General features: G+C 31.5%; 1 protein-coding gene and 1 long non-coding RNA gene across 5 annotated transcripts in view; both read left to right on the top strand.

Annotated features, from left to right (window-relative positions):
- Positions 1-412: 412 nt before the first annotated feature.
- LOC127711209 (uncharacterized) lies at positions 413-1,573 on the top strand. The gene is made up of 2 exons (XR_007986597.1): positions 413-813; positions 1,416-1,573. It is a non-coding gene; the product is annotated as an uncharacterized LOC127711209 (long non-coding RNA).
- A 1,807-nt stretch (positions 1,574-3,380) lies between these two features.
- LOC127711193 (NAD(+) hydrolase SARM1-like) overlaps positions 3,381-26,772 on the top strand; it is a 51,216-nt gene continuing 27,824 nt past the window's right edge. For 2 of the 4 annotated variants that reach the window (XM_052217163.1, XM_052217160.1), the window contains exons 1-8: positions 3,381-3,460; positions 6,019-7,657; positions 9,747-9,923; positions 12,508-12,632; positions 13,571-13,803; positions 15,132-15,276; positions 22,413-22,602; positions 24,794-24,915. In XM_052217163.1, the coding sequence (XP_052073123.1) occupies positions 6,023-7,657; positions 9,747-9,923; positions 12,508-12,632; positions 13,571-13,803; positions 15,132-15,276; positions 22,413-22,602; positions 24,794-24,915 (2,627 nt within the window). In that variant the 5' untranslated portion in view covers positions 3,381-3,460; positions 6,019-6,022. Of the gene's footprint in view, positions 3,461-6,018; positions 7,658-9,746; positions 9,924-12,504; positions 12,633-13,570; positions 13,804-15,131; positions 15,277-22,412; positions 22,603-24,793; positions 24,916-26,772 lie in introns of all 4 variants that reach the window. The other 2 variants (XM_052217162.1, XM_052217159.1) reach the window with 1 other exon arrangement.

Genomic DNA, 26,772 nt, shown 5'->3' with positions numbered 1-26,772 from the left:
GATAGGACAAGGGGCAGTTCAGTATTATACACGATTGGATAATCAGTGGCTAATCCAGAACTTTTCATAATACTTATAAGGGGGTCCACTGACTGCCATAAGCATGAGTTCAGAGGGGGCTTCCTGCTGTCATGCTTCCATGATCCCTTTATAATCAACCAAATTTTCCCACAAAAAAGGGGGGAGACCGGACTGTTGTTTTGTGCAAGAACAAGGGGTCAGGAGACATCACAAATAACACAGCTTTTTCCATTTAATTTTTTTTCAAGTTGTGTTTATTTTTTAAGTATCTTTAAATAAACCAATTCAAAACCATTATTCAATAATTTGTGTTTGATGATTCTCTATTTTTTGGGGAGATCTCAAAACCTGTTCATGCTATTTTAACCATATGTGTATCTATATGAATATGATATATTTTGTTATTTATATTTTTAAATCAAATCGATTTTTAAGTTGCTTTCTTTCATTTAAATATATAAGAGAAATTTTTTGATATATTTATTTTAATTATTTTTACCGATTAATATTTAACATATATAAACGATCTTAAAATATCATCGATGTACAATGTATTCAGTATAATAATTGAGTAGTTTTTAAATTTTCGCGGTATTTTAAGTTGAGGTCCGAAAATTTTCTTTCGGATGCGGACGCTAGCACGCGCACCTCCATTCAACATCCGTTTTGAAAATTTTGAAAATTATCCTTGACAAATTATCGCACCATACTGATAAACAAATAGTGAACAACTGTGTCTAAAGAATATAAAGACAAGAGAAGACTTTTCTGTGTAAACCTCTTGATGTTAGCGTAAGTATGTTTTACAGTTAGATTAACAAAGAATCATAAAATATACAAACACATTCAAATGATCAAATTATTTGTTTGCACGTTTACGTTCACACAGGAACATATATATAGATATACTGTTCCCAGGTTCACAGAAATTATGACAAGGTCTCATCTTACTAAATCTGACTCATTTTCGTGTCATTACAGTTTAATGATTTGTTTGCATATAATATCCAATCAGCGAACTAACAATAAAATATCTAGGCATGTTATGATGTACAGAATCAGTCATATCAGAAAAGGGGGAGGGGGTCATCGAATACTAGCCAATTCGTTCAAATACAACTCGATACCACATAGAAATGGTCTGCTCTTAGATACTGTTTTGGTCTTTTTGATATTTTCGAAAAATATCAGTCGTCTTTGACAGTTTCAACTGTATCTGAACATTATGGTTATTACATGTTATTGATGCAAGCTGGGACAATAGTTTCAAATGGACATGTTGCGTTCTATGATTTTAAATATTTTTTTTTGTTATTGGTAGAATTTGATAATATTTCCGGCTTAAGAAAACAACTTTTATTATGTAATTCAAATTTATGTTCTTTCTCTTCCAGGCCTTTAGATGATGTTCTAGACTGCCACAAAGAGACAACAGAATCCAAAATATCTTAGCAGTGTTCAAGACATCTGAAGTGTGAAGAGAGCAGAATGAGTTGCTAGGCCAAAAGAATAGATCTTTAAAACAAAATAAATTTTTCATTTTAAAAACCTATTTATTTATTTCTATAATTAACTTAGTTACTAGTAAAAAAAGGAAGTGAAATTAAGAAATACATTATTTGGTGTTCTTCATCTGTTTGTTTGGTTAACTTAATTGTATCGGGTGTATAGATAATGATTGAATGAGTAAACAGCTTGGTGATGTATTATAATGGTTTGTTCCGAAAGCCTTAAAGATAAATGTAAAAAACACATATCCGGTATACCCACAAAAAGTTACAATTGAGATCGACAAGATATCAATAAAAATTAAAAAAAAAGACACAAAATAGAACTAAATATTGGATAACAAAAACTTAAAATGCGAAGTTATTTTAAGTGGTCCTGCTATGTATTCACATTAAACAAAGGAGGCATTTTGTGTCACTGTGTCAAACTTGCTTCATTTACATGATTTTGAATAAGTTGGAAAACTTAATCAACCAGAACAAAACAATGTGCTGTAGTAAGTTGATGCATGTGTTCCTTTGTTTGAGAAATTGATGTGCTAGAAAAGAAAGCTTTGTTAATATTGAAATACTTGTTTTCAAATAAAATCTTGATATTCTAACTGTTTCTCCTCTTCGGGTTTGATTGTGATTGTCTACTATGCTCTTTTTGGAGTTGTCTCTTGTTGAGAAATGAACTATTGATGGCTGTTCTAACTTGAAATAAAAAAAGTGAGTTATTTCATAATTCAGATATCTTATTATTGTATTTGAACACGTGCCAATAAGGATTAATTTACACTTGAGAACCATCACTTTACCAATCTTCAACCAACCTACAATTGACCTGATTTCAACCTAATTCGACCTGATTTCAACCTAAACCCGACCTGATTTCAACCTAACCCAGACCTGATTTTAACCTCACTGGACCCGATTTCAACATGTTATCAACGTCAATATAACGTTGAAACTGCAACGTTGATTCAACGTCAGGATTTCAACGTCATTACAACTTTCAAATCTAACCCAAGTTTCAACGTTGTGACAACGTTGAAGTCTGACATTGGATCAACGTTGATACAACGTTTTGTGCCTGCTGGGTCATGATCCCCTATTCCATGACCATTATTTATATATCTCTAATACGTCTAATGCAGCAGTAATGCTCGTCTTGAAGCCGGACCGCGAAAATTGTTCCGGCATATACCGACATACATTGTTACTACCATTCTATTTTAAAAGTTTTAATTTAGTGAGGCCTAGAAATACAACTAATGATAACTAGTGGTACGTCGGTGTATGGTGTCAGGTATATCAGTGACCTTGGTGGATAGTAAACTTGGAATTGATAGTAAATAGCAAATACTAATCATTTTTAGTATATTTATGTTCATATAATACAGCAAAACGCGAAAATAATTGAAATTGTTAGAAAAAAAAAAAAAACGGATTTTTGGGCTTAAAAAATTGCCTTTTCCCCAAGTATAAATAATAATAATACTGAATAATAATATTCTTTATTTAAAGAGGGTGATCCTACTTGGGGCCCTCATAATGTACGTACAAAATGATATAGTACAAACACATAAACAAAACAAACAAGCAGTATATATACATGAGTAATATCATTCATAGTGTTCATGTTAATTAACTTACAAATTATCTAGCGAATTATACTGTTAGAAATCGTCAGCTCATCCTGAACAGTGCGTAGTTTTTGCATATCTTTTTTTCTTCAAATTGATCATATTTTTTTTCAAATTCCATTTTAAACTGAATCGTAAATTATCTTCAGACGTATCGAAGGCATGAGATAAAGTGACTGACAGAGTTATCTTTCTTCTTCAAACTCTTCTGTTTTAAAAGTATATAAATGATGGATATTTTCGGGAATGTATTTTACGCAAATTCCACAACGATTTGTCAGTGAATGATAAATCTACCACATTGTAAGAAAGGGGACGATCCACCAATCTCTGTCTTATTCAATTGTAAAAGTTTTGATCACATGCATCAGGTTTCTTGTTCAGAACGTTATACACACAAAGCGTATGTCTGTTTTGTTTACATTTTTGTCATTTATGGTCATCTGATCAATGTCATTTCGAAACAACGGAGTTCTCAACAATATACGTACGGTAATCATTGCGTCCTGCATAGTAATTTATAACACAGCAGTTGGTGTATAGAATTAAACAGTGAACTTCATTTCTAATGTAAAGATCGCAAATTTGGTAAACACACAAATAATGTCTATGGTCAGATCATATGTTTTCGTACATCATATGAATTCGTACTATGCATGCTTTTTCAATGGAAATTGTGTCTTCACAATGCATTCTTAATAGCACGAAAACCCATGAGACGAGGATACATGGTATATTGTATAGTCCAAATAATTATGACGTCTTTTTTTTCTTCGTCGTAGGAAGGCATCACTGAAAAATTTTAAAATAGCCTTTCAAGACGTCATAATTATTTGGACTACATGGTATACAGCTACATGTAAGCAATCAGTTAACCAAAATTTTTGTCTCCCCTTGGATCACACTTCCACAAACATCCTTATTGCAGAGAACTCAACATTTAAAATCATATTATATAATTGTTTTTGTTATTATCACACTGGTACATGTATCAAACATTGTATTTTTGTACTGTATTGTTTGTATAACTGAATTATGATTGCATCTTTGTCATTGCTTTCTGAGGGACCTTAATTGGAATAATCACATATTGTATTGTATTGTACAGAGAGTTGTGAAGAGGGATGTGACATACACAGGCTGGTACCTACATGTAGATAACCCGAAAAACAGTCAAAAACAAGTTCAAAACTTGTTAAAGTTTAGACTCCCTAAAAATGAAATTTTATGTGGTCTTTTATAGTCAACTATGGTATAAAGAAAAGACAATATAATTGTGATTCAAGATGATTTTACTTAATTTCAGCTTTAGTCCACTAAATGATACATAGTAAAAATACATAGTACAAATGTATTACTGCCTATAAATTTGAAAGATCTTCCTTCTCTAAGTCTGATTTTCAGCAACTTACCATGCTTACCAGGGTATGTCACTTTCTAATAACAAGATATGTACATGTACATTCAATGTTAATAAGCTGAGGGTCATAAACTTGTCAAAAACATGAAGACAGGTAGAACTATAGTATTTTCATCAAAATAATATGACAATAAAGGCATGGACTTGCTAAAAAGGGCAGGGCGTCTTAAAAAGTGCACAGGGAGTCATTAAAACATTTGTAAAAGGGCACAGGGCGTCAGTTGGGAAAGGGGAACTGACCACCCTGTGAAAATTAGGTCTTCATTAATTGTTCTTATAGCTTATAGACTTGTTATTAGTTAGTTAAAAAAAATAAATAACAGACAAATGAGATTGTCATTTTCCATGAAATTACACATTTATAAATTTATAAATAGGAAGTATAACTATTAGTGACAGACAATTAAACACTCTACTAGAGAAGTGTAGTCAAGTAAAAAAATCATAAGGAAAAATATGACTTTTTTTACTTACTACTGTACAAATATTTTAATGTATGTATTACAATAATATATAAGGAAAATATCTGAAAGACTTGGTTAGGGAGATAACTCTAATTTATCTGTACAAATAAACAAAATTTACAAAACAATTATGTGAAAGAAGTATTACCACTGACCATGCTGACTGACGGTAACTTCTCTAAAATTATGGACATCATGATGCAATGATGTCATGTCAAACTCTATAGAATGGTTTGACAGAAACTGTAAACTACCAAAATGATCAAGAGCACATGATCTTCTTAAACCCAATAAAACTGAAACTGTCATCTAACAATTTTTTAAGATGCCATTTTATATTATGTTAGAGAAGAAAAACACACATTGTCACATTTTATCAAATTTCAGTTTTTGGTTTAAATGTACATTGATAAAGTGCAACTTTAGCAGAGGGCTTATGGCCCCTGGAAAATAAAAACTGAATAGAGTCAGGCCAAGAGTATTTTCAGAATATTCCTTTGAAATTGTCCCTGAAAGTGTTTATGTATCAATTTCCTGCCATTAACCATGGTAACTGAAAAATTTAAGCTTCAGTAGCTGCATTAGTGACTAACTATCATCACACTTGTAATTGTCAGTTTTATTTCTAAGTACATGTATATATAAAAATAGGAATGTGTGGTATAATTGCCAATGAGACAACTCTCCACCAGAGACCAAATGAGATAGAAATTAACAACTATAGGTCACAGTACGGCCTTCAACAATGAGCAAAACCCATACCGCATAGTCAGCTACATGTATTAAAGTCCCCAAAATGATGTATGTCGTATATGAAGATTTAATACAGCATCTTTAGATACTCATATTAATGTATGGAAAAGGTGGTGGATTGAAATACCCTATTGAATGAATGTTCAAATCCATCATGCCCATATTTAACATGTTTTATATAAAAAGAACAAAAAATGTGTGTCAAACTTGTTTTTTTTTTCCAGAATAATGGACAAGAAGGGCAAATTGAGATCATTGGATGATGATGATGATGATGATTTTGACTCCATGTTTAGTAGAACTGGTCCCCTGTTAGAAAGGAAAGGTATCAGATCCATGAATAAATTTGATCCAGACAAAATGATCGACAAATCTGTATCAGAAAGTTCCTTGTTTAAAGAAGCAAGAGCTCAAAAAGCCAACAAATCAGTATCATACAAAGCAGCTGCACACAGTTCCTCAGATAATATAGACGATAACACAGGAATTTTAGGGAATAAAAAAGTTTCTGAAAGTGCCAAAGTCTATTTTGATTTGTCCAAGTCTGAGGAAATGGAACAAGCAGCTATGAGTATGAAAATGACCAGTAAGGACGAAAGAGGAAAAGGGAAAATGGTACAAGCCGAGGCCAGTAAAAGTAAAGTTCAGATGGATCAAAAGTCATCAGTAGAGGCATACAAACAAGTAGAGAGCAAGAGTAAGGGTATTTTGTCCTCACAGGCCTCTGAAGAATCTAGTTCTTACTCCAAATCTAAAGAAGTGAAATTTCGCAGCTCAGAATGTTCATCAGTGCAGTCATCCATGTCATGCATATCTCAAGATTCTTTTTCCCAAGACGCCATTCTAGATGAAGTAATGGAGAGAGAGGAAGCTGTACCAGCTCTGTGTTTAAAATATCCCCTTGAACTTCCCCCGTCATACTCCAGTGACTCTCATATTTCCTGGCAGTGCCTAACAAACCTAAAGGTCAGTTATCAGAAGTCGTCAAGAAATTTAGAAAAACATATAGAGGCCATAAAAAATGCAAACGGTAATGTCAACGAGGAGATAAAACATTTAAACCTCATTTTAAGAGTCATAGAACATGCATGGAAAATTGAAGTATATGGTCGAGACTTATCCTATGGTTTATGTGATGTAATCCGACAGGAAGGAATCTTGGACATGGTCATTCAAAATTGCTCATCATCAAATAAAGACCTTCTTAAAGCCTCCGCTGGTCTTCTTGAACAAATACTATCAACAGAAAATAGGAAATATGTGGTAGAGAATGGTCTAGAGACGGTTATCAACATGACGTTAAGTTTGAAAGATAATCACGAATTTGCTAAATTTACAACAGGTATCTTAGAGGGATTGTTCAAAGTATCTGCTGAGGCATCATCTAAAATGGTGGCACTCGGTGGACTGGATATTATACTTCATTGGTGTAGAAGTGCCGATCTTGGAGTATTACGACGATGTGCCAAAGCTATTTCTAATTTATCCTTGTTTGGAGGAAGTGAAGTTCAAGAGGAAATGGCAACTCACAATGTACCTGAGTGGTTATTCCCCTTGGCGTTTATGGCAGACGACAATATACGTTATTATGCCTGTCTAGCAATTTGCGTCCTTGTTGCCAATAAAGAACTTGAAGCAGCTGTGATGAAATCTGGGACATTGGACCTTGTAATGCCATTTATAAACAGTACAAAACCATCAGTGTTTGCTAAAAATGACCTTGCACATCGTCAAGGTCGTGACAGTATCTACTTGGAACACCTCATCCCTTTACTTTCAAGTCGAAGAGAAGAAGCCCAAGCCCTTGCTGCTTTTCATTTTGCCATGGAAGCTGGAATAAAAGCTGAACAAGGACGAGTTGGGGTAAATTATAACAATATAGACTTGTTAAAAAAAAAATTTATCACATTTTGTACATCATGCACATTTAGTAGTCATATACATGTACACATAACATTTGAAAGAAATTACATTTTAAAGTAAAAAAATAAACTTTTTGAGAGAAAAAAATAATTACAATGTACCGTGACAATGTTTAGTAAATATCCACAACCAATGATGGACAATAATCATGATAATCATTATGATGAAACATTTGCTGCATGCATTTGCACCTGCCGTAATAACAATTTTATTTTATTAACCCAAATTTTCATTTGATTTATATAGATTTAAAAAGAACAAGAATACATTATTTCTTGTAAATACAAAATTGTATACAGTATACGATTATTGTTAGCATCATGAGCATTTTCCCTATAAACACTATACAGGCAGGATTCCTTTATTATTACGGTACTTTCCTGGTAGATAACATATGGACTATGACGAAGATGCTGTTTTAAGTAGATTTGATATCGACTTAATTTAACAGCAATTTTTTTTATTGAGATCTAAAAATTATGATAATCAGTCAGGGGTACTACTTGTACAAGTAATCTGTATTTACTTGAAGAAGTAAATAATAATATACTTATATAAGCATGATAAGTTAATTATAATGTTTGAATAATCTCCCCTTAATTTTCTCAAAAATTTACTTGTATAAGTAATTTTTTTTTTACAATCCCACAAAAATTCTCAAGTTTTGAGATGTAAAAACATGCCTTTAGCATGTTTAACAATTTTTCTCAGGTTAGCTCATAATTTTTTATTAGAGTTCAATGTTTCATCACATTAATTCAACAAAGAAATTGATTGCGCATAGATCTTAAGTATTTGCGCAAGGCCTTCAAAAATTGCCCCTTGGGGGCTTGTAAAAAGTAAAATCACAAAAATACTGAACTCCAAGGTAAATTCAAAAAGGAAAGTCCCTAATCAAATTGCAAAATCAAAAGCTCAAACACATCAAACGAATGGATAACAACTGTCATATTCCTGACTTGGTACAGGCATTTTCTTATGTAGAAAATGGTGGATTAAAGCTGGTTTTAAAGCTAGCTAAACCTCTCACTTGTATGACAGTCGCATCAAATTCCATTATATTGACAATGATGTGTGAACAAAACAAACACAGTAGGTAAAAATGTCACAAATAGGGGTACAACAGCAACACGAACCCCACCAAAAACTGGGGGTGATCTCAGGTGCTCCAGAAGGGTAAGCAGATCCTGCTCCAAATGAGCAGTGTTCTGAAGATAATAGACAAATGAAATTTTCATTGTCCATGAAATTAGACTTAAATGATTAGTAAAGACATCTGCAAAGGACAGATAATAAAAAATTCTATTAGAGCAAAGAAGTCCTAAGAATTCAAGTAAAGAAGATAGGATGACTTTTTTACTTGTATAAGAAAAAAAATCTGAATGTCTAAGGGACATAACTAAGCCAAAAAATTATTTACCTACATGTTTACAAGTAAACAAAATACACTTGTATAAGTATCCTACAAATTTACTTATATAAGTATATTAATATTTACTTTTTCAAGTAAATAAAAATTACTTGTACAAGTACATGTAGTACCCCTGACTGATAGTTTCAATCCCCAACCCAAAAAATAAACCAGTTATTATCATGTACATGTACCCCTAATTTTTCCATGCCATGTACAAAATGTATATTATACATGGCATGTATATCATGTATATTATACATGTTATACATGTACAGTAAATTATTTTCATTTAAATCATACAATTTATCTTGAAATTTTACCTGTTTCCTGTGAGAGAGAAAAAGTCTTTATCCTAAAATAGCTTTATCCTTACTAGCTTCCAGCCCTTTAGAAATTTAAATTTAAATTCATCCACAATGACCAGTTGGCAAGTACAGGTTCAGCTCTAAATGCAACTCGCCTTTCGTTTATCATGTTTATAGACATGCATTTCCAATAAATATTAGAATAATAAAATTTAACTTATCATGAATTTTGAAATACATGCAATGCCAATGAAACTATATAGGTTCATTTGAACCTTTATTTTTCTATTCATGTATATTATTTTGATAGATATTTTATGATATTGGTGCTATTGAACCACTGAAAACTGTAGCTAGTAGTCCCAATGCCACAGCATCAAAACTTGCAGCCCAGGCCTTAAAGATCATTGGAGAAGATGTTCCACACAAGCTTACACCTCAAGTACCTGTCTGGAACACAGAGGATGTAGCACACTGGATCAAACAGGTACTAGAGTAGCACTTACATATATTATCATGTACATCAATATCTACCTTGTCTACAATGCATTTATAAAAATAAAAAAAAAAATTATGTATGGACCAATTCACTCACAAAATGAACAAAAGAAATCACAAATGTAAAGTTTGGTTGTTTATAATTTCAGACCTGAATCAGAAGTGGTTTGTAGTTCCTTTCTAAGTCAGTGGCATTTCTTTACAGTACTTGTTTTCCTAACTAAATTTTCAGAATCTGTCAATACTGTGCATCTTTATATTACTGTAAATTCAGAAATTATTACATGCATTTATTATAATGATTTTTGAAAAATGGACAAAATGTGAGATTAATTATTGTGATTTCAGGAAAATCTGCATACAGATATATGCACATGAGTATGGCTATACTCACTCAGTCGCATTATGAAAATTAATCAAAACCTCACAATAATTTCTGAATTTTCAGTATATAATTATTACAAGATCTTCTTTCAATTCATCTTCATCATATGTTTTATTTTGTCTTTGATTTCAAGAATGTGGTCTTTCCTCATGTTCCTTGGTTTTGGGCCTTGAATAGAACTTATATAAGTATATCCAATACTTGCACATATATAATTTATGGCAAGCCGTTTTACTCTTTATTCTAACTTCAAGATATCTAATAAACTTTATAAGATATCTCATATAGTTTATAAAATATCTCATATAGTTTATAAGATATCTTATATAGTTTAAATAGGTATCTTATAAATTTTAAAGTTTATAAGATATCTTATGAACTTTATAAGATATCTTATAAACTTTAAAAGATATCTTATAAACTTTAAAAGATATCTTATAGACTTCAGAAGATATCTTATAAAGTATATAAGATATCTTATAAAATTTATAAGATCTCTTATAAAATTATATATAAGATAACATATCTTAAAAAGTTTATAAGATATCTTATAAAAACTAGATTATATAAGATATCTTATGTATTATAGGAAATATCTTATGTTATATGAGATATCTTGAATTTGGATAAATAGTAAAACGGCTGGCCATAATAATTGGTTACATTGTGAGGGATGATCTGTCATATAAATTCTTAGTTTACTTTAAAAAAGAGGTATGATATGACATGTTAGAGCAATTATCTCGGCTCTGAAATAGCAAAATTAGTAAAATTTCAATCCTTTAAATTATGGCCATTTTATGGATGAACAAATAAGATGAAATAATCTAAACTCAAAAGTACAGAAATGTCAGTTATGATGTCACTATGATCATGTGATGATGTCTTAATTAGGTCAAATTGAACTGAAACAGAGATTTAACACAATGTTTTTGGCCAAATTAAATTTGAGCCTCATCCTTTTACTTTCACTATAAAAATATTTTACCTACATTAACATCTCTGAATAACACATCTCGAAGTTAAATATCTTCTTGTGTAAGGCTTTGGCACATATCTAAATATTATTTATGTTGAGGCTTTGAGAAGTGAATTACCAAAGATATCAAAGGAAATTGGGTAATTAATTAAACAGAGACTATTAAAGGTCTGCCTTCGTCACCCAATTCCAGCAATGACAAAAACAAATGAACGATAGATAAAATAAAAGACAACAACTGATGAGATTCCTGACTTGGGAAAGGAACAGAATATTTGGCCAGATTCAAATAATTTACAATACATGTATAACATAGTACAGGAAAAACACTATACTCAATAATTACAGTATAATAATAAAGATTAAAAAAACAACTGTACAAGCAAAATGATAATAAACATTCTCTTATGGTTATGGCCTGTTATCTAGTTCTCGCATGAAGAGATATTTGTTGTATCACACTATACAGAGTGTGATAAGAAAAAGTGATACAAAAAATGTGTTAATTTGATTGGCTTATCCAGCATAATGAAACAGTATCTCTGACATTTACATTTGGTCATTAATGACTTTCAAAGGTCAAAACAATGTTCATTTCCTCCATGGCAACTTAGATTTATGATTTCTTCAATAATATACAAAAGACTCATGCTTTGCACCTGAAAATTGTTATTTTGTCAGATTTTATTACATTCTGAAGTTTGCAAAAAGTTTTTAAATTGCTGATGTTCAAGTTTGACGCCGTAACAGGACATATGATATCATACTGGTATGTGACTAAACCAAGGAATCGCTGACTTTTCTATTTAACACAAAGAGAATGTTTATACCATAAGAGAAATAGGTTTAACAACTCTTTGAGAATTCGATTTTATTTTATTGAAATTAAATAACTTGAGTTGATGTCAAGCAATATCCTATTCTCACTCGTTATGAAATCTATAAATAATGTGTTAAAGAATACTAGAATTCTGATATCAGGTGATGTACTTCAAAGTAGGTTTTATACAACAACGTAAAAAAAACTGCAGAAAGACAAGATGACTAAAAGACTATGTATTGCTCATCATCATGACCTTAATGTGACCTTGACATTTGACATAAAGGTTACAATGAATCATTTTTGGGGACATTTTCAAATGCATGTGTAATGAGATTGAAGTCCGAGTGGTGTCTGTAAGGTATTTATAACATGCTACTTGTTAGCAGGTTGGATTCAAAGACTATGTGGATGCCTTTGTGAGCTGTCGAGTAGATGGAGATATTCTCTTACTGTTAACTGAAGATGAACTCCAGAATAGTATAGGAATGACATGTAAAATAGCAAGAAAAAGGTTGGTTGTACTAACAGTAGACATAGGAAAGTAAAGTACTTCAAGAATACAAAGTCAGTTATTATTTCACCATATCACAATTAATGCATTGTGGGTAATAATTTCAAACATTGTCAAAAGTGTACACAAAAAAATTGTAATTGGTAATTAACATTTAACAACTTCCTAAAACAATTGAAATTAAACCAATGATGTAACCCTATTTTCACTTTAAAATTTGGTATACAAACAATGGAATTACCCATAATCCTAATTATGAAATGGCAAGTTTGCATAAACATGTTCCAATAAGTGTATATGTTTCTGCTCTACAAATATTACTCTGTATCATCAGTCTGAAACTATATATGCTTTAAAAATCTTGTTACATGTATATTAAAAGACATGCACAGTCAGATATACTATATTTCAATTTTATATGACTGTTTTCACATAAATATTTGAATATATTTTTATCTGTTTGCATTTTGTGACACCTATAGAAATATTTTTAAATGTTTTTTACACATTTAAAAAAAGGTTATTCAAATTCATAACATTGAAATTACATGTGGTCGAATGATTGATAGTTGTTTGCTTATAATTATTGTTGCAAAAAATGTGAATTATTGATTGATTGATTGTTGGTTGTTTAACATACAATGGCAAACAAAATGTAATGAAAGAAACTTATACAAACATAACGAAAAACACAAATCAGAAATCAGTGAATATTAATTTCATAAGCTTTAAAATGAAAAGATATCAGGTGGATTTCTTATTTCATGCTTTTTTAATCTGATAAACATTTACCAGCTACTCTTGCTAAATTATCCACTAAATATATAATTCCAGAAATATTATTACTCCCTTATTTTTGAAAAAGGAAATTAAACTACTAGTTAAACAATGATATGGAAATAAAATAATATTCAAGAAATGATTGTTGTTTTTTATAGATTTTTAAGGGAGTTGAAAGGTCTAAAAGTAACAGCTGACTATTCATCATGTGATCGTAGCCAGATAGATAGCTGGATGATGAAAATATTACCTGACCTTTCACAATACACTTACTGTATGCTGAAGAATGGAATGAGTAAAGAATTATTGTCTACTACTAGTCATGAAGAGCTGAAGGAATGTGGAGTTACTAATCCTATCCATCGTAGGCTCATATTGGAACATATTGATGGTAACTTTGTTATATATGAGTAAAAGGAGACATTGAGTATACATTAATGAGACAGCAACAGAGCAACACAAACAATGAACAATTTAAGATATTTATATGGTCTTCAACAAGCTCTGGCCCTAAGTTGCCATTTATAGATGAATTGTGAATAGATTTAACAGATGATACTAAAGATCTGTCATCCACAATCATTCAAAAGAACACTAAGATATAAATAATGATGATGATGATGATGGATGGCTGCTTAACTTCCAGCGGCAAATTAATATGCATATTTAGGACGAGAACATGTTAATTTAGCCCTGCTTTGTACTAGACTGACACGCTGAGTTGGATTTTTAACGTGCTAGTTCACTAGGTAACAGTCTGCAGGAAGACATGTCACCTTACCAGGACACATTATTCTGACTCCAAGCTTACCAGTCTCTGCTCTTACTTCTTAATGCCGCGTGCTTAGCAGAGAAGTAGCAAATACCAATTTTAAAGTCTTTGGTTTGACCCGGGCTAGTTAAACCCACGACCTCACGCACTCGAGGCGAACTATAAATTATGACAAACTTGACAAGGTACCTGAATCAGTACATGCATATGAACATACAGTGGGGTCAAAACTAATTTTTGGGTACTCAACCTTTACTCTTTTTTATATTGATAAGTGGAACAACAAAATAATGGAAAAAACTACAAGAAAAATTCAGATGTTGAAAGGGAATTAACTCTATAATGTCAGTATTACAGACTTAAAAAAAAAAAAAGTACAATAAATAAATAAAAGTGTTCTAAAAAATCCCTGCAGTTATTGAAATGTTTTTTTTTAGATTGTAAACTAGAGAAAGAGGTTCAAATTCCCCATCCTTGTAAAATACAAACAAAAATGATATCTGGAGGTTTATACATGGATGATACACGATCGTTAACAATAGAATTGTATCTATACCATTCATCACACAGTTAATCTATCAAACTCAAGACAAATTGTGAATAAATTTTATCAACTATGGATTCATTTATTTTCATGGATACCAAATTTTGGAATTTTTGTATTTTTGTGGATTGATGGAAAATTGTTTTTTTGTGGATTGATGGAAAATTGTTTTTCTGTGGATATTTGATTTAAAGATTTTTCCAAAGTCAGCATAATATGTCAATAGAAAATTTGTACTTCGTTGTACATTTAAATTCGTGGTTTACTTTTACCCATGATATCCAAGAAAATTGGTATCCCACGAATAATAATGAATCCATGCCATCATCACAACATCGTATTCTGAAACAAGCTCACTGAGGTATAATAAAAAACATATGTTTATTTATGGATTCTTTTGTAGATTTGTACTGTTCTTTACCTAAGTATGGTAGTTTTAACAGTTTACAGCGACAGAAGAGTGTTGATGTATCCAGTATTTCTACCCTTCCAAAGGCTGTGGATGTGTTTATAAGTTATAGACGATCAACAGGATCACAGCTAGCCAGGTACAACAGACCTACCATAGTGAGGTTGAGGGATCTTAGTAGACACATATTAGCAAAACCTAATTGATTTTGAATTGATGTCTCTCAAGCAAAGTTGATTATCTTTTTACCTATACCTTTTGTTATTTTCCAAACTTTTTTTTTTTTTTTTTTTTAAGCTCACAAAACGTTTAAAAGTATCCAGTTTTGAGATAAATTGATCTGATGCATGTATATTGAACTTTTAGATCCAGAGATCTGGAGTCAATTGACTAAATATGACTATATTCTTCAAAAGGAATGAGATGTAGAGTCTCAGTAATTTGACCAAATGCATTTAATAAAATGTTATGTCATAACTATACCAGACCCTACGAATATAGAATATCAAGTCCCAAAAATACGACAAGCAAATGTAGAGCCCCAATTATAAATTTAAAATGTTGCTTCAAAATTATTTTCAATTCATCACTCGGCTCAACAATAACGCTTGTCCTATTGTCCAGTACCCAATACAAGATTGGTCTTACAAGTAAATGCCAGCATTCCCAAGTGAGTGCCCACAGACATGTATTACCCTGTCACATTTTTTTGTTCGAGCCTGCGACTTTTGTCGCAAAAGCGAGACATAGCGATCCTACATTCTGTCATCAGCGTCGTCGTCGTCGTCAGCAGTGTCCACAAATATTCACTCTGTGGTTAAAGTTTTTGAAATTTTAATAACTTTCTTAAACTATCCTGGATTTCTACCAAACTTGGACAGAAGCTTGTTTATGATCATAGATAGTATCCAGAAGTAAATTTAAAAAAAAAATCCTGTTTATCCGTATTTTACTTATAAATGGACTTAGTTTTTCTTCCAGTTAACATTACATTCATTCTGTGGTTAAAGTTTTTTAAAATTTTAATAACTTACTTAAGCTATCCTGGATTTCTACCAAATTTGGACAGAAGCTTGTTTATGATCAAAAGCTAGTATCTAGAATGAAATTTTGTAAAAATTTATTTCCTATTTTTCCGTATATTACTTATAAATGGACTTAGTTTTTCTTCCAATTAACATTACATATTGTCTGCAGTTAAAGTTTTTAAAACATTTATTAGATTCATAAACCATCCTGGATTTTTACCAATCTTGGATAGAAGCTTCTTACAATCGAACGATAGTATCTAGAGGAAAATTTTTAATAATTTTTTCCCCATTTTTGTTGAGCCTGCGACTAACAGCAAAAGTAGGCGAGACACTGGGTTCTGCAGAACCCTTACGAATTTTATGTGCTTCCAACTCCCAAATCGGGAGCCTGTAATTCCGTGGTTGTCGTGGCCTCATAATTGTCCTATTTGGGTTTTTTTCATGCTTTGGTATAAATCAAGCTGTTGGTTTTCTCATTTAAATTATTTTACATTTTGTTCTCTCAGGACCCTTATAATTGATTGTATATATGGTATGGGTTTTGCTTATTGTTGAAGATAGAGCTTTCACCTATAGTGAAACATCCACATCCTTGGTTTCTGGTGGATAGATGTCTCATTAGCAAGTATACCACATTTCCTTATTTTTATAATGATCATGGCAATCAGAAAATTACTTGAAAGAAAAACCATTAAAACTTAAATTTATGATTTTGGTAAACAGTTTACTATATATGTCAGATACCTGTTTCTTATTATACATAATATGTGGAGAGGGGCGGAGCAAATTAACACTGTGAACGAGGTTTACTGATAGGAATCATCTATACAATACATAAAAGGGTTACACTAAAGACCTGAATGTTGACCGAAAAGTATAGGCTCCAACATGGTCAAATCTGACCTGCTACCATGGGGATTTGGCTGGCTACCTGATGTCTCATTTTAAAGTACTTGTGACCTTCACAAATTTTAATAACTGAGAATAAGTTTAGGCAATTTTTAAAAGGTAAGGGGGTACCTCACAGGATCCATACATGTAAATATACTCAAATTCTTAAACTTTTTTTATTTTATGATGGATTTCCTTAATATATGCCTTCTGTTAAAGGAGAACATTTATAGTTCATCAAAATCACTTTTTTTTAAAATGACACATATTTTTTATACCAAAATTTGGATTTTAAGGGAAAGTGAAAAAAACGTAAATAGACCTGAAAACATATGAAAGTTATTTGCCATGCTTGGAAAGTTGAGTACCTGGCCTTTGATATGCAACTTTTACTGATGACGAAGGGAAAGTTTATAAATCCAAGCATGCAAAGACAGTCAAGTTAAATGGAGGACTTTTCTGTTGAATATTTTATTTGAGTTTGATAACTTTTATTATACTTTTTGCACTAGCTACAATTCCATTCTTATAATTAACATTTAGTTACTACTTGTCTAATGGAACAAGTGCACTATAAAGTTATTGTAGAGACCTGATGTCAACAAAAAGCAACTCATTCATTGTAGTCATTTATAAATCAAGTAACATTTAGATTAACAGTTATTTCCCTTTGACAGGAAATTTTCTTTTTATGCACCAACTGTAAAATGAGCAAATACTTTTAAAATACTACAGTTTAATCGTCTGTTGGAATTTAAATTTTGATGTATTACAAAGTAGGATAGACATTATTCCCCTTCAAGCATTATTTATGCAATGATATTTCATTTTAATCCAATACAAAAATGAAATTGAGTGTTTACAGTTGTGTGGAAGTTGATCCAGTGAAATGAAAAAAAAAGATTGAATTTAAAGAGAAAAATCATATAGCAATATGTTATTTGAATGTTGAAATGAGGAACAAAAAATATATAATCAACTTTCCTTGACCTTAGCTTTTTCTTCTTTGTAATTTAGATGTGCTAGTATACTGTTTTTGAATTGTTTTATTGAATAGGATTGAACTAAAAAACTAATCTGTCTTTTTCTTTGGCCAAGAAGATTTGAACTTGGCTACTATCTATATTTAATCTTGAATATCTGTTGTTGTATTTAAAATTCCAAAAGGTTACATAGTTCTCATTATTATAGTGAAAACAATTCTTCTTTTTTTTTTAAATGTTTTGGCTTCTAGCTTCCTTCAGTTCCTATGTCTTTTACTCAGCTACATTGTAGATAAGTGGCATTTTACAAATAATTTAGATTTACCAAGCATGTGACCATTGAACATAGAAACACAAGAGGCATATAGGCCAAAACATCTGAAAAAAAAGCTTATAACACATCAATTATCTAAATCTACCTCACAAAAAAAAAGGGACCAAAAGAAAATATTTACATTTCAGTCCATCATTAATGTGTAAATACACACATGATTGGTTTCTTTGTCATGTTATTCTTATGCTAGACCTTTTTAGTTAGAATCATTTGGTTTTTGTCGGGAGACTGAGGTTGTGGTTTTGTTTTTTCAGAAGTTTTAGACAACTATATTGAAATAAATGTCCATATGCATTAACAGAATATTCCATTTGCCTTGTGTAATACTGATATTATTGATTATTGTGATTTTATTGACATATCTCTGTTTTGCACTTTCCTGTGTACTTTTTATTGTACTGTTGATTAAGATAAATAGAGCTATAGTTCAGTTATAAAAACTAGTTTAACACTGTAAGTTAACCTGTTCCAGATCAGGACCTTTGGAATGGTCTTTTGATGCAAGATCTTTGGTGTTCTCTTAAAATAATTCACATCTTGTTTCGACTTTTAGCTATTTAGAGCTCCTATTTGACATGTGGCATGGACACTTGTATAAGTTACCTTATGTTAACCGTAAGATAACTGTTTTAGGTTTGACTGTGTTGATGGGTTTCTGTCTCATTGATGTTTACCTCCTATCTCCTGTAATTGATGTGTATCTTCTCTAAAGAATCTACTTGATTCTACATGAAAGTTTGAAGTTTGTGAAATTTTGTATGACACAAGACTTAAGCTTAAGTAAACTCTAGATTTATCTTTCTTTGCATGTGTTGATTGGTTGGTGTTTTGTTGATATAAATCCATTATCCCCATAAATTCATATCAATAATATTCAGAATTTCTTGTCCATGAAGTACACTTGGAAATTTAACATCTGATTAGAGCAAGACTAAAATAGATGGAAGTTTTTTGTACATTGATGCTATCCTTTATTGCAAGTTTGTACTTACATAAATTATTCCTGCATTATTCCTATTATTTGAAAACAAACACTTTTTCATTTTATTTTTGCCAACAACAACAAAAATTTTAAACGTGTATTTTGATATTCTAAATAACTTTAATAGATGTTGCCTTTCAGTAAAATCAATGAGATGACAAATAAAAGACAAGTTTTAAGTAAAATCTATAGGTCGCTATATAGCCTTCATTGATGGGCAATATCCAAGCCATATGACTTTAAATTTAACTATAAAGAACAAGTGTCCTATTATTCTCACAAATGACCTCAACATAGATGTCTGAAGGTCAGAAATCATTACCAAGTTCAACCAAAAAACAAAAACAAAACTTAAAAAGAACAAAAGCAGAAGACAAGATTCCTGACATGAGTCAAGATAGGTTGATAAATTTATATAATGATAGTTAGAGCAAAGACTGCTCAGCTCGAAGTCAGAATAATGTGTTCCATAGGGTGAAATGTAAAAATGATGTGCTAAAATATGTTATGAAAATGAATATGATACAACAGTATAAGAAATATCAAACCACATCTGCATGAAAAACTGTTTTTTATCATACAACACATTAAAGAGTGCATACTGGTACTGACAATACTGAACACTTATGTATTTCTACAATTTAGTATGGTCTGTGAAGTGTTTTGTAAACTTGTTTGTTATTATTTCTATTTTTTTCTTTTCCCCATGGTGCTGTCTATATTACTTCAATTGTGTTTTTATTGCCTTCATTGTATTTTCTCCCTCCCTTTTTAGGTTCTAAGAAGTGTTTTCACTTAATAAATCTTCAGAGGCTACTGTAACCGGAGAGCACGCTGCTCTTTAGAAAATCACATTGTTTACTCTCGGGATTTGAACCTTGAAATCTGTGTTTCAAGTCAGCACTCTAATGGACTGAGCTAAAGAAGAACTTCCCTAGATCAACTGCTTATGGCTGGCTAACTAAGTATCTACCACTCAAGGGAAGCAATCTTTCCACACTTGCCCTCAAAGAGTCATCATACCACTATGACTCTCGGAAAACATACCCTGGCTAGATATCCTCTCTGACCACTGTAGGTTTTTTAGTTGGGCACCAAATGTAAGATATAGCATGATTCTCATTAGAAAATCATATTGACACCTCTAGGACTCGAACCCTGTGTTACTAGTCAGGTCTCTAATTGACTGAGCTAAAGAAATACTTCCCAAGCTCAACAGCTAAGAATCTACCACTCAAGGGAAGCAATCCCATCACAATACAATAGTATACAAGGTCATAGAAAATTGATTGTCCCTGTGCCTGGCTGTGTTCTATGTTTGATTGGACATTCTTTCTGCAGTACATTTTTATACATTTATACTATCTGGTGGCTATTAGATTTATTAAAAGGTACCAAAATGCCCCTTTCAACCAGCAATATACCTTCAAAATTGCAAACCTGATCTGTTTTCTGTGAAGGTTGAACTATGAAATTCTAGGACCTGTTTCTAATACAGTGATTTACAAATAACTGTATAAGGTCCTACATGTAATACAAATGTACCCATAAAGATACACATGCACAGATATAATACACATATACTCATATAATAAACAGTAGGTCAACAGAGCTAATGGTCAAAATAACAAAGCAATTTAAGGAAAGTAAACAACCAACATGGACCAATGAAATATGCAAAGTTAAAAATCAAAGTTTGGCTTTGCCTAAAATTCTACTGCAGCATTTACAAAAATCAATTTGTCTCACATTATTCATGTTATTGTTTTGCAGGTATGTTTAAATTGATACACATTATCATAGGAATTTACAGTTATTTATCACAAGTAAATATGGTTTTATATCAAAGTAATTGCCATCAAAAGTATAGGACCATGAAGGCCTAAACTTGGTCTAAAGATTGAACTATTTCATCACCAATTTGAAAACAAGTACTGTAAATTCAGAAATTATTGTGTGCATTTATTATTGCGATTTTTGAAGAAGGACATAAATGCAGGATAAATTATTGCGATTTCAGGAAAAGCTGCATAAAGATATATGCATCAGATATCAGAATGCAAATTCTTGTTATTTGCGATAATCACAGAGAAGCATTATTCGCCTTAATAAAAACCTCGCAATAATTTCTGAACCTACAGTATCAACAGTATCAAAAATATGCAAATTTAAATAAACCAAACATTTTTTGTTTTTATGCCCCACCTAGGGGCATTATGTTTTTCGATTTGTGCGTCCGTTCATCCGTCCATCTGTCCCGCTTAAGGTTAAAGTTTTTGGTCAAGGTAGTTTTTGATGAAGTTGAAGTCCAATCAACTTGAAACTTAGTACACATGTTTCCTATGATACGATCTTTCTAATTTTAATGCCAAATTAGAGTTTTGACCCCAATTTCACAGTCCACTGAACATAGAAAATGATAGTGCCTGCTTCAGGTTAAAGTTTTTGGTCAAGGAAGTTTTTGATGAAGTTGAAGTCCAATCAACTTGAAACTTAGTACACATGTTCCCTATGATATGATCTTTCTAATTTTAATGCCAAATTAGACTTCTGACCCCAATTTCACAGTTTCTAGTTAAAGCCACATTGTGTTGTTCAAATGTATTTTAAAATTTCCTTCTCAAAAGTATTATCTACAACCTTCAATCAAAATGAACTTATTACAGAAAGATTCTTTAGTCACATTTTTTACCCAAATTATGTAAGTCTACAATGGTCTATGGATGTGGCCAAAGTAGTCTGAAGCAAAAACTGTCCCAATTTAGGCAAAAATGAGTTAAATTGTTATTTTCATCATAAAATTGCACAATAATGACATCAAAATGGCATAGTTTGCTGATGAAAGGTATCAAAGCTTGTTAATTTTGTATTATCAATTAGCCAAATAATTTTACATGTCTTTTTTATCAAATGTTTTAGTTAATGATAATTACTAAACTTGAATTTCTTCAAATATTAGGGTCATTATTGAAAATATTCTTATTTAACTGCAGTTAGACAGAAAACCATTTCATTATAAAATGTACATAGAAGTAGTCCTTACTTTGATTGCAGTTTATTGAAAGTACATCTACAGCTACGAGGATTTACTGTGTTTCTGGATATAGACAGATTAAGAGCTGGAAAGTTTGATGAAAACTTGTTACTTAATATTAAAATGGCTCGCCATTTTCTCCTGGTACTTACACCAAATTCCTTAGACAGATGCTTTGGAGACCATGAATTAACAGACTGGGTTCATAAGGTAAGAAAGCAAAGATTAAAATGTCATATACTGTGGATACATTTCATGGATACTAATTTTCATGGATGAAGGAAAAATTATATGTTCGTTGATACTTTTGCAAAAGTCTGTATACACACCTATAGGAAATTTGTACTTCGTTGAACATTAAAAGTCGTGATTCATCAGGCCTACAACCATCAAGTACACAAATTGGTATCAAAGGAATAATAATGAATCCACAATATTTGCATGTCTGGAGTTCACTCCTGCTGATGCTGAAATGTTGCCGTCTATTCTACAAAGATTGGTTTAAAATGAAAAATGCTTCATTTTATTTAAAGGTTGCACTGTTTCTTTTAAATGTTACCAAAAATGAGATCTCTGACAACACAGTTCTAGGTAGAACTAAACATGGCTACAAGCATCCTAATGATGTTTAATTTCAATATAAAAATATCTGTGATGTTACCAACCAACTTATCAACCACCATGACTACCATAACCATAAAAATCTAACCTGAAATTTTTCTCTTATTTATCATTTTAAACACCAGTCATTCAAAAGATCCTAGATTGGATCCTGACAGTAAGCCAATTATTATTCTATTATGGCTTCATTAATATTTGCAGGTAATGTTTTGAAAATGATTGAAAGATTGTTTCTGTAAAATTGATTAAAATGATAAAAATATTTCTAGAATATAGCAATTCCATTTAGATATGAAATGTTTTGTGCTGTTTGACTATTAACAGATACATAAATAAGGCTTAAAACATATAAAATAAATCCTGCTGAGTAGTTTGATCAGTTTAATATTTCAGTATAAAAGTATTTGGTATATGGGATCCTTGCAAAGTCGACATAAAATTGAGAATGGAAATGGGGAATGTGTCAAAGAGAAAACAACCCGATCAAAGAGCAAAAAACAGGCAAAGGCCACCAATGGGTCTTCAACACAGCGAGAAAATCCCGCACCTGCACTAGTTCAATGAAAATGGACGTCACACTAAACTCCAAAACACATAAATGAACTAAAATTAAAAAACATACAAGACTAACAAAGGCCAGAGGCTCCTGACTTGGAACAGGCGCACAAATGCGGCAGGGTTAAACATGTTTTGTGAGATCTCAACCCTCCCCCTATACCTCTAGCCAATATTAAATAAACAAACACACAGCAGTACACACAGTAAAAAGTTTAAAAGAAGTCCTAGTCCGATGTCGGAATAGGTAACAAAAGAAACTAAGCAAAATGACAATGATACATAAATTAACAAAGGACTACTAGCAGTTACTGACATGCCAGCTCCCGACCTCAAATAAACTGATCAAAAGATTATGTCTTCATCATATGAAAATCAAGCACAATCCCTCCCGTTAGGGGTTTAGTATCATACCATCATAAAATATATGAGAACATAACCCGTATCATGCCAACAACTGGTTTTAGAATAAATGTGTTTATTTCCAATGCAAAGACCCTATGAGTGAATGTCTGTCAGACAGGTCTGACCTGACCTCAACCTCATTTCATAGATCAGTGACCTAGCTAGGTTAAGTTTTGGAGGTCAAGTTTGTTCTCAGATACTATAATTTAAGCAATAGGTCAACTATATTTGATGAATGTATGATTGTAAGGTGTACATGTCAGACTGACATGTTTCATCTAACTGTGACCTTTTTTCATGGTTCAGTGGTCAATGTTAAGTTTTCATGGTTTTGTCAGTTTATCATATATACTAATAGCAATAGGCCAATTATATTTTGTGTATGGAATGATTGTAAGACATGTCTGTATGTCATTGTTTATCTGACCTTTTATTTTTTAAGACTATCAACATAAATTGAAATAATGATAAGTAAAGCAGGCGAGACATTTCAGCGTGATCACTCTTGTGCGATATAAGTAGAAACATTTGTTTTAAGGATGGTTAATTAGTTGACATTCGTCTCTGTTGTCAGCACTTTTTGCAAATATTCAGTAAATGTTTTTGTGACTTCAGTTTTTATGTCTGTCATGCAGAAGTAGGAAGGTTTTCCTTATTTTTAAAGTCCTTTGATCATTACATGGGTAGTGTAATCCAGTGTTACATTATTTTTGCAACATTGTACCTTTTAAAGGGACATTACCAGTCTAATTTAGTTCTAATATACAACCTTATGCTAGAAAATTACCAACATGAACATTTGCATAATTTGTATTTTTAGGAAGTAGTAACAGCATTAGATAGTGATTGTAATATTATACCTGTGTTAGACAGTTTTGATTGGCCAACAGCTGAATCACTTCCTGAGGACATGCAGCAAGTTGTTTACTTCAATGGAGTCCGGTAAGATTCATAAATATCTCTAAACTACTTCAATGGAGTCCTGTAAGATTCATAAACATCTCTATACTATACCATACTGAAAAGAAAAGGTGGAGGGTTACATACTGCAAATTCAGAAATTGTTTATGTCAATTTATTGCAATTGTTGAAAAATGGATACAAGATTAGTTACTGCAATGTCAGGATATGCTGCATACAAATAATGCTATCAAAATTTAAATTGGTTTTTATTTTTGCAAAATACCTATCCTGTCGTAATTTTTGCAATCATCAAACACTGCAAAATGTTCTGACTTTACAGTATGTTACTGCTTTAACAGAGATACACATTGAATTATTCACCAACTAGTCAAGATCTTTCCCAAGTGAAATTAGATTAATAAAATAAACTCATTCAAAGGAAATGTGGATGAGTCAAAGATGACTAGGCCAATAGCAAGATAGTCTGAGGTAAGCTGGAACTGCCTGAAATACTTAGATGTAAGTTTCCAGTTTTACATATGATTGATTGAATTTACATTGTATCCATGTCATTTCTACATATGTCCTATCAAATGTAAAATTTGAACTTGAAAAATAAAGCTAACTTTATATTATTTGAAAGAGATGCATGATGATTATACTTGTGTTTCTACACAATATGAAAATGACATTGAATTCCTGTTTATCAACATGTTATACCTCTCAGTACTGAAATGCAATTTTCAAGCACCATTATCAAATTTGTGCAATATGATCTTTGGTGGTTTCTAGACAACTTCTTTTCATGACTATGCTATGTTTTTCTGGTCTCTGCACATGTACATCTGTACATAAGTCCATCTTGTTTTAGGTTAAAGATTTGATTTTAGGTAGTTTTCCTTGACGTTGTGGTCACATGAACCTGACACTTGTGTTCTTTCAACTTCATACTTTATTTCGCCGTTTAAATTTTTTGTTTGATTTGAGGGTAACAAAGGAGTCTTTCGTAGATGAAAAATGTGTCTGGCCTATAAAATTATAAACTTACCTGGTATCTTTGGTGAGTTTTTTAGTACACATGTTCATTAGGATACACATGTTCATTAGGATGTGAAAATAAAAGGAACATATGCCAAGTAAGGGATTTAACCAGATTTCACAGTTCACTGAATATTTAAAGGTGATTTGTACATTCTCAGTGAAAGTTTTTGGTTTAAGGTAGGCTTCCATGATGTCATGCTTATATCAACTTGAAATTTAGTACACATGTTCATTAGGATGTAAACATTAAAAAATATATGCCAAATTATGGTTTGACCCAGATTTCCTATAGCTAGTTCACTGAACATTGAAATAATGATAGTACTAGTAGTTCCTGGTGTCATATAGACACATTTTCATGTTATTTTTTTATTGGCACTTCATATTATTTAATTTATCAGTAAAGAAAACATTATAATGCCAAATACATACATCATGTCTTCATAGTTTTATATGAAATTAGTTATTCAAAACTAGAAAATTATTAATTTAGAGTTAAAAAGGTGAGGATTCATTTTGGTGGACTATTTTTGATGCATTTAGAAAAAGGTGCCAAGAGTCAATAATTACCATTGTTCATCAAATACTTTAGATTGACATGAAAACATATATTTTTATAGTACAAGATTTTTTTTTGCTTCTACCCACACAATCTGTAGACTTTGACACTTATATATATATATAATGATAATACTATTGGCTGTTGCAAATCTCTTTAGTACACAAAAGCAAATTGCATGTTTATAGCATATATAGATGTTGCATGTTATGTGAATTTTTATATTTTTTTTTGCATTGAGAATATCTTGAATTTTTAAAGCTCATCAAGAAAAATCTTTATTTGAAAGAAAAACA

Source organism: Mytilus californianus, unplaced genomic scaffold (assembly GCF_021869535.1).
Source record: "Mytilus californianus isolate M0D057914Y unplaced genomic scaffold, xbMytCali1.0.p SCAF_8, whole genome shotgun sequence".
Classification (NCBI taxonomy): domain Eukaryota; kingdom Metazoa; phylum Mollusca; class Bivalvia; order Mytilida; family Mytilidae; genus Mytilus; species Mytilus californianus.
Note: the sequence above shows the minus strand (reverse complement) of the source record. Positions and strands in the feature narration are given on the sequence as shown.